We start from the raw sequence: 13,704 nt of genomic DNA, 5'->3' as shown, positions 1-13,704 counted from the left end.
CTTTTATTACCCAAATTATTGTGTTTTATTTTCTTCTTTCTTCCCTTATCTGGAGCATGGCCTGCGTGCTATCTTCTTGCTCTGGTAACTATTTATTTTTTGGCTCTTGCCCTCTGTAATTCAGATTATTCACAGTAAAATGAGAGTATTTTTCCTTGAAATTTTACCTTCATCGGTAACATAAGTAGAGATAACTGTACATATATCAGAATTGGGCATAAATTATGCAAACTTGCCTTCTGAAAACCGTTATTTTCTGCTATGGTACCATGGACAACTAATGAGATGTTAAATGTTGTGATCTGCACTCAACAGAAATTCAACAATCAGTGGATAACAATAATGGGTGTATGAGTAATTACTTAACTACCACTTTTAAAAATATTATAAACAGAAAAGCATTAAAATTAAAATATTATAAAAAGAAAAGCATTAACACTTGATATTGAACCAGAGATCTCTTCAAACAAGGCTAAAATAGCAGCTACATCTTTGCTACTGAACCTAGCAAGACCAACGCAACTCAGCATTTAGAAGACATGTTTTGCAGCTTTGCTGACAATAATCAAAACATGTCTATTGACAAAGATGCATAAAATAAGCTAATTCACGTGCTAGTTTCATCCCAAGAAAAGGGATATGCTATGAAAGAATGGAAGGATTGTAGTTCCCTCAGGCCTTTCTCCCATACTTGTTTTCTCAAAACTCAAAACATGGAAAAAGAAAAAAACATGTACTAGTTGTCATTCAGTTTGAAGTTTAATATTTCTACATTTCATAATAGGTAGACATGAGTTCAATTATTCCCTCCATTAAGTGATCATTGATCAAAACAATATTACCCATGTGAACAAAGCAAGATTTCCAAAATAACTGAACTAACCATATCCTTTGAAATCTCCCATGGTTGGGTCTTATATTCCATGCCCCTCTCGCCGCGGAACATGGAACATTTGCAGGGTTCACGGGGACCCTTATGAGGCTGAATTGGAAAACCAGAATAATGAGTTACCTTGACAAAATTGGAAATGAAAAAATAAATCTATGTACTACTTCTTCCATTTTAAATATAAGACTCTTTTTATAATGTAATTTATACTACAAAAGGGTCCTATATTTATGACTGGAGGAGTATTATTTAGGCACATAATATCATATTTATTATTTAAATTTAAAATTTGGATCGCTTAAAAATTTTAACTCATGATTAATTATTTTTATTTTTATTTAATGGTTGAATTTTTTCAATTTATTTATAATTTTATCCTTGGAATTGATTTATATATTTTTTAAACTTAAACTTCACTCTTTCTTTACACTTGTCTTCAAAAGTTAAGAAATTTTAAAGACTATAACTTTTGAACCTATGATAAATTATTTATATTTGAATTCATCAGGTGACTATTTTAGATTTATTTTCTACTGTATATTCTATATTTTTTATTAAGAAGAAAGATTTTAAAATCTTTCAGAGGCATAAGCACTCTATTTGACACTTTTTTAATCTTACTTGACGGTTATTAATTAAAATAAGGTTTAATTGTTAATAAAAAAAGTATTCAAATTAGATGATTTTATTTGGCAATTATTAAGAAAGAACCGTCGAATAAAATCACATCATTTGATGGTTATTAATCAAGAATTGTTAAATATTCTTGAAATATTTGATGTGATCAGAGAATATTTGATGTGTTCTAATTTGACGGTTCGGTTAAATGTGATTAAAAGTAATTGTTAAATATTAATAACTAGGAAAAATTAGTGAGAAGGACCCAGAAAATATAATATTTAATTTAAAGGATCATAAAAATTATAATTATTTAAAAGAACCAGATAATAACATATAAATTTAAAATTACTCAATTGCCTCTAACCAAACCTCCTAAATTTCCTTCCACATTCCTTATTTCTCTCCCACATTCTGGTTAAAAATTAAAACGACTATGAATTTATAAGCTTTATTAAATTAAACAGTGTTTCTGTCAAATTTTGTAACTTACTTAAATATCTATTGTATTATTCAGTTAAAAAAAATTAGAATTTTATTTTTAGAATCAGCACAAATTTCGATTGAAATCAAAAGTTAGCCAGTTTTAGTAAAACTTGCGATTTCAAAAATAAAAAATACATATAATTTCAATAAAATAGAAAACAAATAATATATATATCTTTCATGTGAAATTTTGATTACGTCCGTTAGAATTTAGAAAATACTTGTGTATAAGCAAAAAAAAAATTGTCAATAAACATTTCCCCGTAATTAAAAAAATTTATGATAAATCACAATTAAAAAAAAGTAATAATGAGGTTTTTTGGGGGGATAATGCTTTTTTAACATTTTGATGCACCAATTATTAAGATATATATATATATATATATATATATATATATATGAAGTAGAAAATTTAACATCTTCTACATTAGTCTATTCTTTGCTTACAGGTTAAACTTTTTTGGGGCGTCCTCCCTTGTTATTTTTGTAAGTGAAATATACTTTTTTTCATCTTCATTTAAATCTTTTAATATTTCCTCTTATATTTATCACTTAAGTTTACATAGATAATTCTCACAAGATATAAAATAAGTTTGGTTTTGGTTTTGGTGGAAAGACGTTGGTAGACATTAATGTTGATAATATGAATTTAGGCAAAGAAACGTGATGATGAATAAAAAATTGATAAATACTAATGTTAATAATTAAATGAAATATTGATGATATAAATACCAATCTGGATGGGAGAAAGATTGAATTAATAAAGGATATATAGGGACATGGGGATGATGGGTGGTTTTGGTATTAGATTTAGTTTTTTAAGAAAAACTATAAAGATAGGACGTAATTTAGGAGGTTTTGTTAGGGGTAATTTATTATTTTTGAATTTATATTTTAGTATTTGGTCCTTCTAAATAATTATGATTTTTATGATCCCTTCTAGAAATACTATTTTTTAGGTCCTTCTCCCTAATTTTTCCTAATAATTATGCAGCATTGATTTTTATCACTTTGTCGTTTAACGCCTTCCATTTCATGTCCCATCTTCGCCTCTGCCTTTTTCCTTCTCCCTCTATACTCTATAAGCCAACTTCCCTCATTTTCCCTGTACATATAATTGATGAAATTAAAAAAGGATTTTTTTTAAAAAAAAAAGTGTGGCACATAGGTGTTTGACGTGCACAAAATTAGAATTGATATTAGAATCAATCAAGCTTTAGGGAATTTTTCAATCACTAATCAATATATTAATAAACCAGAAATCCACACTAAAAATTGGGTTCTGATTTGTCATGATAGCAAACAGCTTAATTTGATATTTAGTAATTAAATTCTTTCCTTGAGACTTTATAGTAATTATCTCTCTATTTTATTTTTGGGGTTACGGGAGGTCAATGATAGCACCAATGTAATAATAGTGTTGCCCTGAAATAAAAAATTCACCAGTATAATATACTCTAGATCAGAACAAGCACAATGGAGGTAAGGTGTCTCAGAAGTTCATAAGCGAAAAGAAATATCAGCCAAAGGGTCTCTCATAAGTTCATAACCAAAGAGAAATATCAGCCACAGTACCCTAGACAATCCCAGGAAATCATAGCAATAACAGAAATCAAAGAGAGAAATTCCGAAAGCAAGAAGGGGGGGGGAGAGGGGGACTACAACATGCTCCAGCACTGGTGACTCAAATGTGTTTGGTTCCTGTCGTGAGGCGTCGTCTTATAGTCTCTAAGGTATGCCATGACTGTGTACAAACAGCGAAGGAGATCGGTGATTTGTTAGTGTGGGAGCTTGGGCACAGTAATATGCATTTAAATCATGCTGCTGGGAATTCCGAAATGAAGAGGAGATCAAAAAAGAATAGAAAAGAAAAGAAAAGGCAATAGCGTGTAATTAGTTTTTGCTGTGAATTAACACTGACATGACTCTAAATATTGAGCATGAACCTTGGAGATGGTGGGTGTTTCAGAGGAGTACCTTTGGGTCCAGTATCTTCTTTTGCCCGCTGGAAGGCTTATAGGTTTTGCCCTTTTCTTTTGGGAACACATCATGGGCTTCGCCTGGTTGTTGGCCAGAACTGTGTACAAACGGCGAAGGAGATCGATGATTTGTTAGTTTTGGGGCTTGGGCACAGTAATATGCATTTAAATCATGCTACTGGGAATTCCGAAATGAAAAGGAGATTAAAAAAGAATAGAAAAGAATAGAAAAGAAAAGAAAAGGCAGCATCGTGTAATTAATTTTTACTGTGCATTAACATTGACATGACTCTAAATATTGAGTATGAACATTGTAGTTGATGGTGTTTCAGAGGAGTGCCTTTTCTTTCGCCTTTGTCGGAGTTCTGTTTCATTGATACGAAGGCTTGAGGAGGATTCCTGCTACAAAATGAAAACCATTAAGACGAGTGAAAAATTTAATCAAGAAAATAATCATTAATATTGGATTTGATCTCCCACCACCACATTGGTCTGTTCTTCCTCTTTTGAAGAAGAATGGTCGCCTGAGGATGCCTGCAACAAAATCAAAACCAATGACATGAGTGAAAAATTTAATCAGTAAAATAAACATTGATATTGAATTTGATCTCCCACCACTAGCTTGGTCGATTCTTCTTCTTTTGAAGAAATATGATGGCTTGAAAATTCCTACAACAAAATGGAAACCATTAATACAAGAGTGAAAGATTTAGTCAGCAAAGTCAACATTGATATTGGATTCAATGTCCCACCATCACCTTGGTCTGTTCTTCTTCTCCTGGAGAACTATGATCGTTTGAGGATTCCTGCAACAAAATGGAAACCATTAACATGAGTGAAAAATTTAATCAGCAAAATGAACATTAATATTGGATTTGATCTCCCACAGCCGTCAAGGACGAACGATCTTCTTCTTCCTCCATATTTTGTTGATTGCCTGAATCTAATACGTTTAATATGCTTTCCACGAAACTTGTCCAGTATTTTGGGGATGATACATCTTTATGAAAGTGATAACAAGTGTTCAGTTATTTAATGGGAGACTAGAGAAGTATATCAGTAAAGTGAATATTTATATTCCGTTTTGGACACTTACATTTATTGGCCAATTTTTCCCAGGTAATGGGTTGTGCCCTATATCTCCTTGCATCTTTAGGGGATCTTGTCCCTACAAAAAACAAAATCCAGAGGGATAAAATACATGTTAGTTCAAGTAACAGGTTTGATTGCTTGATCATGTTGCTGCAAAACTCAAATAAGACCTGCTCTACGTCTGTTAAATGTGCATCGCCATTTTGATTGGTGGAATCATGCTGTCTTCCTCTTTGTGTTGAGCGGAAAAGATAAAAGATGACCGAGCAGAGGACTATTGCAATCGGTGAGAGCAGCCGGTTGATTTTTGGAAATTGTGAGGCAAACAATGACAGGAAAAAAGAGGAGAAGCCAGTTTCAAATCCAAGCTTAGACTCCCTTGACATGGATATGGACATCAAGGAAAATGAACCATACGAGATAATGCTAAATACATCTGCTTTTCCAGTCTGAAGCATGTCCAGGATGGTGGAGGCTAAACATGTTAGACCAAATATCAGAGCTACCACAAGAGCACGGAGTCCTTTTGGAACTTCAATTTTCTGGGTTCGCCGTATGAGTATCCACACAATTAACCCGACAGACAGATAAATAACGAGACCGCCCTTACCCAACTTTCCGAATGACTTTTTGTAGATGTCGCCGAGAGCAAAGTAAACCAGGCCATTTACGGCTGACGCACTTGCCACAAAATCCCAAATCGTGCACTTAATTGCACAATCTCTCTGGTCTCTATCCATGTATCAGCAACAGCCTGAAGTTATGGGGAAAAAATATGCAGGCTAAGCTCAGCTAAAACATAACAGAGAATCTAATATGGGAAAAAGATCAAATGTGTTTTATTCCACACGAAATGCAAGAACAGGGTATAGCCAAGATTGTAGTAGGAGTTCTGTTACCGGCCAAAGAAAAAAGGATCAAAGAAACATACTGACCTCAACAAAATGCTCCCTCCCACGGTTCCCAGAATCATGGCGACCACAAAGGGATCGTAACGCGGCATAAGGGTCTTGGCAATTGGGATTGACGCGGAGAGAAACAGAGGAAGGAGCGGTAAAGGTCACACCTTGTTGACTCTGAATGCAGAAGACCATAAATGCATGTAAGAAATATTGACGCATAAGAATTCCTCAAAAAGTAGTCCGTGATGCGATGCAAACATAACCTTTTTTCCCCTCTGTTTCTGTAACTCCCCCAGATTCCCCTCTTTGGATCAGTGGCATCGTGTGTTACATGACATCTATCTTCTATTAAATGACTGAATATGTTTTGTTAGTTTCATACAGACGCAAGTCAAGATCATGTTCCATTAGGAAATTAAACACTAAAATAATTATGTGCAGCCGCCTTATGGCATTCTTATATATAAATTTTTTTTTTTACAGAAAGTATGTACATTTATGGAACAATTTATGAAAAATAACAAAATATGCGCGTGTATGGTTTAAAATTTGCAAGTTTAAATTTAGCCAAACATAAGTTTCTTGAAATATAATTTATATTTGAATATTTTATTTAAAAAAAGTCCGTTTTATTTTAGCATATTGCAACTTGTTTAGATATATGATAAGTTTTAATTATTTTAGTGTTTAATTTTAATAAGTTGTAACACCACTCATTCCTTCAAATCTCTGACCTTGGATCCGTCCATTGACTATATTAAATAGATGTAAATTTTGCATATATTATATCATATTGATAAATAATTTATATTCAATAAATTTATTTTATATATATTTTTAAAATTTAATTATTAGGATATAAAGTAAAATTCATTCATATCTTTTTATATCTTGTAAAATATAAAATATAATAGTATTGTTTCATTTTGCTGGAAATATAGAACGAAGGGGAAAGGTAAAAAAATGAAAGAGGGGTCATTAATTGTAATTCTCTGCGAAGTCTTTGAAAAAAAAACAAAGGAAAAAGGTGTTGATATAATCGGCATTTGCTTGTAAATTTTGCTGAAATAAAAGAGGAAAAGAAGAGGCAGTGGTGACAGTGGTAGTATGTGCTTTGACAGGCTAAACTGGTTCATGTCTTGAATGAGTTTTTAATTTGTTAAAAAAAATTGTCAGACATAAAACTCAATCGAAGAATTTGAAAACAACAGAGGGCAAGGCAAAGAAACGAGAAGAATACCTGGTCATAGATCTGAATAGGAAACAGGAGTTGCCGAGAATGTGAGACAAAAGGAAGAAAGACGGCCTCAAAATTTTGTTCAGCCTTGGGGCGAAGAGTCAGGTCAGCTAGCCACCGGCGAATAAGAGTGCACTTTTTGGTCATTTTATGGGCGGAGCAACTGGGTCGGGTTCACGTACGGACAGGTTCGAAGGCGACAGTTCTATTGGCCATGCATTGACGATAAGGGCGGTAACAAAGCGGGGCAGAGGACCACATGGAGCCACATGTATGGCAGGAGGTCTTCCCATTAACGTGGAAACCAAATCACCAGATTTTAGCCCGGGCTAAAATCAGGGATTTAAGTACAACTTAGTGAAGTGCGAATATACGTCTTTGCCTCTAATGAGATACACTTAAAACAACTGAGAGTTGCTCTATTTTCATTTGTAAACTCAGCTACTATTCGTACAAGGCAACAAGAAAGCTGAACGTCTGAATGAAAATCTTGGCTACTCCACTTGCATCAGGCGTTGGCAAACATTAACCGAAACTTCCAGCGTGTTCCTTCCCATTTACTCCTAATTTCGTATTCATAAGCTATCGTCGACCACCTTCCGCGTTCAATTTTTGGTGTGATTCTACTTTTCCGTTAACTTGATACTCTGTTGCTTTTTGTGTTCCATTGATGCTATTTGTGTGATTTGGGTGGTTACCATATGTTGTTTAATGGGTGGCCAAGAAAGACGAGTCTTTCCACAACAATAAGTGTATTTGTGTGCGTGTGGGTTTCCAGTTTTGATGACGGAAGAAGGATGAGCAAGTAGATTGTGTTAGTTGGTGTTTAAAACTAGGCATTCGGGAAAATGTAGTGACCGTGTTCCTCTCTTCTGCTTGCTGAGAAATTTTTTCCCATATATTCAGGGCCTGTTTGGATGTATCTTCAAACCATGGTTTGGAGACCTAAACCATGGTTTGGGGAAAATACCATCCAAACAATATCAAAAGATATGAAACCATGGATTGGGGTCAAACCATGGTTTGGAACCCCAAAACCATGGTTTCACCGAAAACAGTTGGGAGTTGCTTCTAACTTAAATTATTGGAACGTTTGGCATGGGTCCCATGGCAGATGACAAAACAATCCCCAATAATTGATGCCTTCAGCCCTTCATTCCTCGGTCCTTCGCTCTTCACTCTTCAGAACGCCTTCCTGCTGTGCTCTTTCTCCATTACAAGGATAATTTAATATTATGTTTTATAAATATATATATACACATATTAATTATTAATTATATTATCTTATATATTATTAATTATGTTAGTAAAAATTATTTTATTAACAATTTTATTTCTTCAAATCAAAATATATTATAAAATCTATTCCTTATATAATTATCATATTAACTTATGTCCCTTTTAGTAATTTGCATATGTAAAAAGTGTTTCTGGTAGTAACTATCCAAACACTCTCACTTCTCATAATCACTTTTTCACAGAATCTATTCTCCCCAAAATCTATTTTCCAAAAACTATTCTTCAAACCATGGTTTGGTTTCATCCAAACACCCCCTGAGTCTTACAACTTCATGGCTAGCATTTGAAATTGCCGTTGGTTCTGCTTCCTCATCTTCAGCTACTTATTGGAGCCGAATTTTTCTAAGAGGCACTTGCAAGAATCATTTGATATCAAAGGACTGATTTTGATGGGTAATAGAAACCGTTGATCTAGACATTGCATTCACCTTTATAATTCTTGGAGACTTATTTCCTGTTGCTTCATTGCTTTCGATGAAGGAAGTTAGTGTTACCGGGAAAGCCCATGCATTCAAATGGATCCATAATAATTGTATGAAACATAACTACGGCTTGAGAATCCCACATTCCATCATTTTCTGGACTGTAGACTTGTTTGTTATGATTATATAAAAAAATGTTTTATTTTTTAACCATAAATCCATTATTCACACTTCAGTTCATTTCTACCATAATAATTAAATATGATTGATATATTATGCCTGGCGTTCTATAATATTTATCCAAGCTTGCGAACTCTCACATAACCACCTAATAAAAAATTAAAATATCAAATTACTGATTAAGATAATAATTTTAAATAGTTATATAATATTTGCATAATATTTAAATATAATAATTTCTAATTTTCTTAAAAAAATAAAAAAAGATATTGTGCAAAATCAAAAAATCAATTTAAAATCAAATTGAATTTAGAATTTATCTTTTAACGAAAATTTTGAAACTTGCTTATTATTACATTCATGCTTTGTCTGTAGAATTTTGCACGGGTTGACTTTTATAAATGAATGCCAAGCACCTTTTCAAAGTTGGCTTGCGAAGGCCATTTCAGTTGCTTGGTATTGACCTAATGGTCAGCATCATATTTTTTTCAGTCGTGCATTCCTATGGGAACTGAAGGATTACATTGCATATTATGGTAGCCTTTTTTAATGTCCCGTGTTCTCTAGTCCATAAATCTGCTGCGATATTACAGAATAATATGGCTGCTTCTGCCATGCGACTGTGTAGCTATCTGTTTTATCCGTCTCAATCTCTCCGTGGGTGAACTCTTAACATGCATGTGTCTTTTGAGATGCAGGCTTTTACGAGACTCGACCGCATATTATGCATGGAGGGGTGCCAAAGGATACAGTTTTTCTGCCATTCCTGCTTATTAGGGCTGTACAATGCAACTCTCTTTCTTTTGATACCTGTTTGCTAGTCTTGTCTTAAATTATGGATTGGAAAACACCTTGTAGAAATGCAGTCTTCTTTCTCATGTGGTTCAATAACGCAGCATCCAGCTGAAAAATCCTATGTATAGCTTTCCAATTCCACTGGATTGGTTATAATTCCGCTTATCAAAATAAAACTGGGGGCATGAGGAATCCACAGAAGTGTAAAATTCATATAACTGCTTTCTAAGACCAAAGAGTGTTGATCTGTTTAATATGTTGACCAAGAAAATATGTGTTTAGTATGGGATTAACTTTTCCTCATGACCAGTGCAACAATAGGAGGAGCCAGGTCCATTGAATTCAGCAGTAGCCAGCCACCACAGCTCAAACGCCATTTCCACTCAAATACAGACAAAATAATAATTATCATGATAAATTATGCTTCCATATGCTTCCGTACGAACTTTGTATTTTGAATGCTCACTCGTGTCAGCGGGGGATCATGCTAGATAGACATTACCGAATAGCATCTTTCAAAAAGAGACATGAACATGAGGCTTCCATGAAACTAGTGTTTTCTGAATTACCCAAGGCCAATAAGCAGAGAATGACAAATCCATGGATATCTAAACTCGAGTTCGGAGGATAAGCAGTGTTTTCTTTTCTGGAACAACAAGGAATCCTTTTGAACTGCCTGTTATACTAGGAAGGTCTTGTATGTTGAATTTAATTTACCAAGTGTATGATAAAATACATGGACACTCTGGTGGACATTATGCTCTTGTTTAGGAAAGAACTCCTTACTGTATGTGATGATGTCCTCTCCCATTTGATGTCATTGAACAAATGAACTTATCAATTACAAGTTCAAGATGCTACCCTTCACAAGGTTAGAACATTACTTGTAATCTTGAATTGTTTCTGTAATTAAAATGAAAGGCAATTCAGAGCTTAAGAATGTAACTTCGTCTTGTTTTCCGGATATCAAATATACCTGTCCAATGCAGTCACAAATTTATCCTGCAAGTGATTTTTGTAATAACAATGCTAACTTCAATTTTTCATCTGGCCTTTTTTATTTGTGGCCATTAACTCCATTTATTGAACTTTTATCAATATTTGTCTATGCATTGATTCCTTGTGGTAAAAAGAATTCAAGCAGGGTTTTTTATTCGGATCATATTTTTGGGTTTTTGGTACTAAATGAATGAGTACCTATGGGCGCATATTGAAAATTGGAGATTTTTCGCAGCAGTGGTATTGTTCAATCACTGAAGGAAGCAGCCTTTAATTCAAATTACAGTGTTAAATTTCATTGTTCTCATCCAAAGGCATCTGAACATTGGTTGGTTTAAATGAAGATGATGGATCATGGTTAAAAATATTCACCATGCTTCCAAATACATTGGACAAGACATCTATTACCAAGTACGCGTATTTGGAAGTGGGACTTTTACCGCACCCCTTTTGTCATCTTGGGATGTTGTATAGGGTATTATGCTTGTGACTTTAACAATTTTGATTAATTAGATTATAAGTAGCAGACGTGATATTTCATGGTTATTATTTCCAGCTATTTTCTGACGCTCCATGATGATACTCTCCTCTTCTCTATGAAAATATTTGGCTAGAATGTTGATGTGATGTGAGCATCTGTACTTCTATGAACTATCATGTATCTCATGACGTGTGGTTTCCCATATGATCTTGTTGCTTCTCAAGTATTTGTTAAAGAAAGTGGTTTTGAAATTTGACAGGGGGCGAAGCAAATACTATGTCGGAAGAGAAACTTTCCCCTGCATTTTGATTCTGAGTCACAATCTTGATTGAACGAAAACATGAGGTTTACTGTAATTTCCAGATTACTCCCTCGTCGCCACAATTTGCCCAGCACATGTGCACTTGGGAATTCTCGTGCATTCCAACCCGATTTTGTACCCAGAGACCCAAAAGCCAAACCAAAAATGTACAAAATCCCTCAATTTTATGATCCATATGGCCCCGGACCTCCTCCCTCGGAGAAAGTTGTTCAGCTTGCAGAGCAAATAGCGGCACTGCCTGATGAAGAACGCCGTCAAATTATGCCTACTTTGGCAGAAAGACTAAGGCTTCCGAAGTTGCAGCCAATTTCAACTGAAGGCTTGGACTTGGCTCCACAAGGTGGTCCAGCTGGACCGAAGGCTTAGGAGAAAAAAGCAGAAAAAACATCATTTGACGTCAAGTTGGAAAAGTTTGATGCTGCTGCAAAGATCAAGGTGATTAAGGAGGTCAGAACATTTACCAACCTGGGTTTGAAAGAGGCCAAAGATCTCGTTGAAAAAGTTCCTGTTGTGCTCAAACAAGGGGTCACTAAAGCAGAGGCAAAAGACATGGTAGAAAAAATTAAAGCTGCCGGAGGAGTAGCAGTTATGGAGTAGGATTTTTTGAAGCAAAGAAAACTAAACTAAACTCTGTAGGTTGAGGCAAATAAATTACAATTTGGTGGCTCTGTTTGGATGAGCGTTTGAGCACTGGTTAAGTAGCTTTTGAAGGCATAAGCACGATTGGCTTCTCAGTGGGATGTTTGGTTCAGTTTTTGTTCAATCTTACTTATGGCCAAAAGCTGCGATTTTTAAGCCCGATTGAAGAAGTAGGACCCTCCAAATCGTGCTTTTAAGGCGCCTTTGGGAGCAGTGATCATCGTCTTCATCATGCTGGGAGAGGGAGAATTCACTGACTGGACTTTTTTCTGACGGCCGACGAGACTGGTTAGGCACTGTTCATCTTCTGATTTTTCGCGGCGACCAAAACACAAGGGAGGAGCTGCAGGCCAACTAGATATGAGCTCAGGGAACACAGATCTAAGAACCAGCAAGCACAAGTTTAGAGAGATGAAGAAATTGATGACCACTGTACTGATAGTGTGTGGTCTTCGAGCTGGAAGTTCTGCCATTGTTTGGAGGGAGTGAAAGCCAATGTTTATTGGGTATTGAAGCAATCAAAGGCGGCATCCATTGAATGTTGTCTTCACTGTATAATAATTTTAATTTAAATATATTTTATTTATTAAATTTAAATTTAACTTTTTCCTACTAAAATAATTTAGCATTTATATTATGTAACTTGGTAATTCTTTTTCATTTTTTTATTGAATAAAAGTCATACCCATTTTAATAATTTTACAAACTAAACTTACTTATTTAATCATAATCTAAACAAATTTTATTTTTATCTAATCTAATTTTTTTAAAAACTAATCTAAACATAAATCACATCAACCAATCTAATTTTTATCCAATCTAAATTTTTTAAAAACTAAATTAAAATTTTTTTTTTTTACCGCCAATCCAAACGGGTATGATATTGTTTTGAGAATTTTCCTGTAGGTAGATATTGTTAGAGCTTACTGTTTGTATTTTTGACGGTTAAAGTTGCAGGTTGTCTCGGATGTCAATCTTTTTAAATGGTTCCGTGATGAGCTCAAAAATTACATCAGCCGGTTGCCCGCTGTTTTCTTACACTCCATGATTCTCCTACGCATGACTATTCCATGATAGTTATTTGATCTTGTATTAGTTAATTTTTTTTTTCCGAGTTTTATATGCTCATTTGATCCATAATAAGTCAAAACATGAGATAAGCCCTTGAGTATCATAATTGTTTGGACTACTAAACCTCTTTCACTTTTCCCCTGCAGGGAAAACAGGAAAAATATTTTGGAGGTAGGGGTTAGTTCATGCATGTCTGATTTTTTTGGTTCCCTGTATTTTCAGCAGGCTGGATTTGAAATATTTGATTAATGCTAATTCATATTCATTTCTGTTCATGGCTCTTATTCATTTTA

The 13,704-nt window shown here is 34.3% G+C and overlaps 1 protein-coding gene and 1 pseudogene across 1 annotated transcript; one reads left to right on the top strand and one right to left on the bottom strand.

Moving 5' to 3' along the window:
* The first annotated feature begins 3,886 nt into the window (after nt 1–3,886).
* On the top strand, nt 3,887–12,298 carry LOC114763104 (50S ribosomal protein L7/L12-like; annotated as a pseudogene).
* LOC114763088 (uncharacterized) lies at nt 4,264–6,008 on the bottom strand. Its single transcript, XM_028952688.1, has 6 exons — nt 5,235–6,008; nt 5,069–5,140; nt 4,725–4,778; nt 4,588–4,641; nt 4,453–4,506; nt 4,264–4,371 (listed from the first exon to the last, which is right to left on the bottom strand). The coding sequence occupies exons 1-6, from the start codon at nt 5,802–5,804 to the stop codon at nt 4,264–4,266; spliced, it is 912 nt and encodes a 303-aa protein (XP_028808521.1). The 5' UTR covers nt 5,805–6,008.
* Nucleotides 12,299–13,704: the final 1,406 nt, after the last annotated feature.

The sequence above is a fragment of the Neltuma alba genome, unplaced genomic scaffold, assembly GCF_004799145.2.
Source record: "Neltuma alba isolate B1F8T4 unplaced genomic scaffold, ASM479914v2 tig00011253_pilon, whole genome shotgun sequence".
Classification (NCBI taxonomy): Eukaryota; Viridiplantae; Streptophyta; class Magnoliopsida; order Fabales; family Fabaceae; genus Neltuma; species Neltuma alba.
The sequence above is the reverse complement of the archived record's forward strand: the minus strand, read 5'-3'. Positions and strand labels throughout refer to the sequence as shown.

Excerpts from the sequence above, each read along its gene's own strand:
- LOC114763088 (XM_028952688.1), bottom strand. The coding sequence starts at position 5,804 with ATGGATAGAGACCAGAGAGATTGTGCAATTAAGTGCACGATTTGGGAT. Across the intron at positions 5,141-5,234 it reads ATTTAACAGACGTAGAGCAG|GGACAAGATCCCCTAAAGAT; the intron begins GTCTTATTTGAG and ends TGTTTTTTGTAG. Across the intron at positions 4,779-5,068 it reads GGAAAAATTGGCCAATAAAT|GAATCCTCAAACGATCATAG; the intron begins GTAAGTGTCCAA and ends ATTTTGTTGCAG.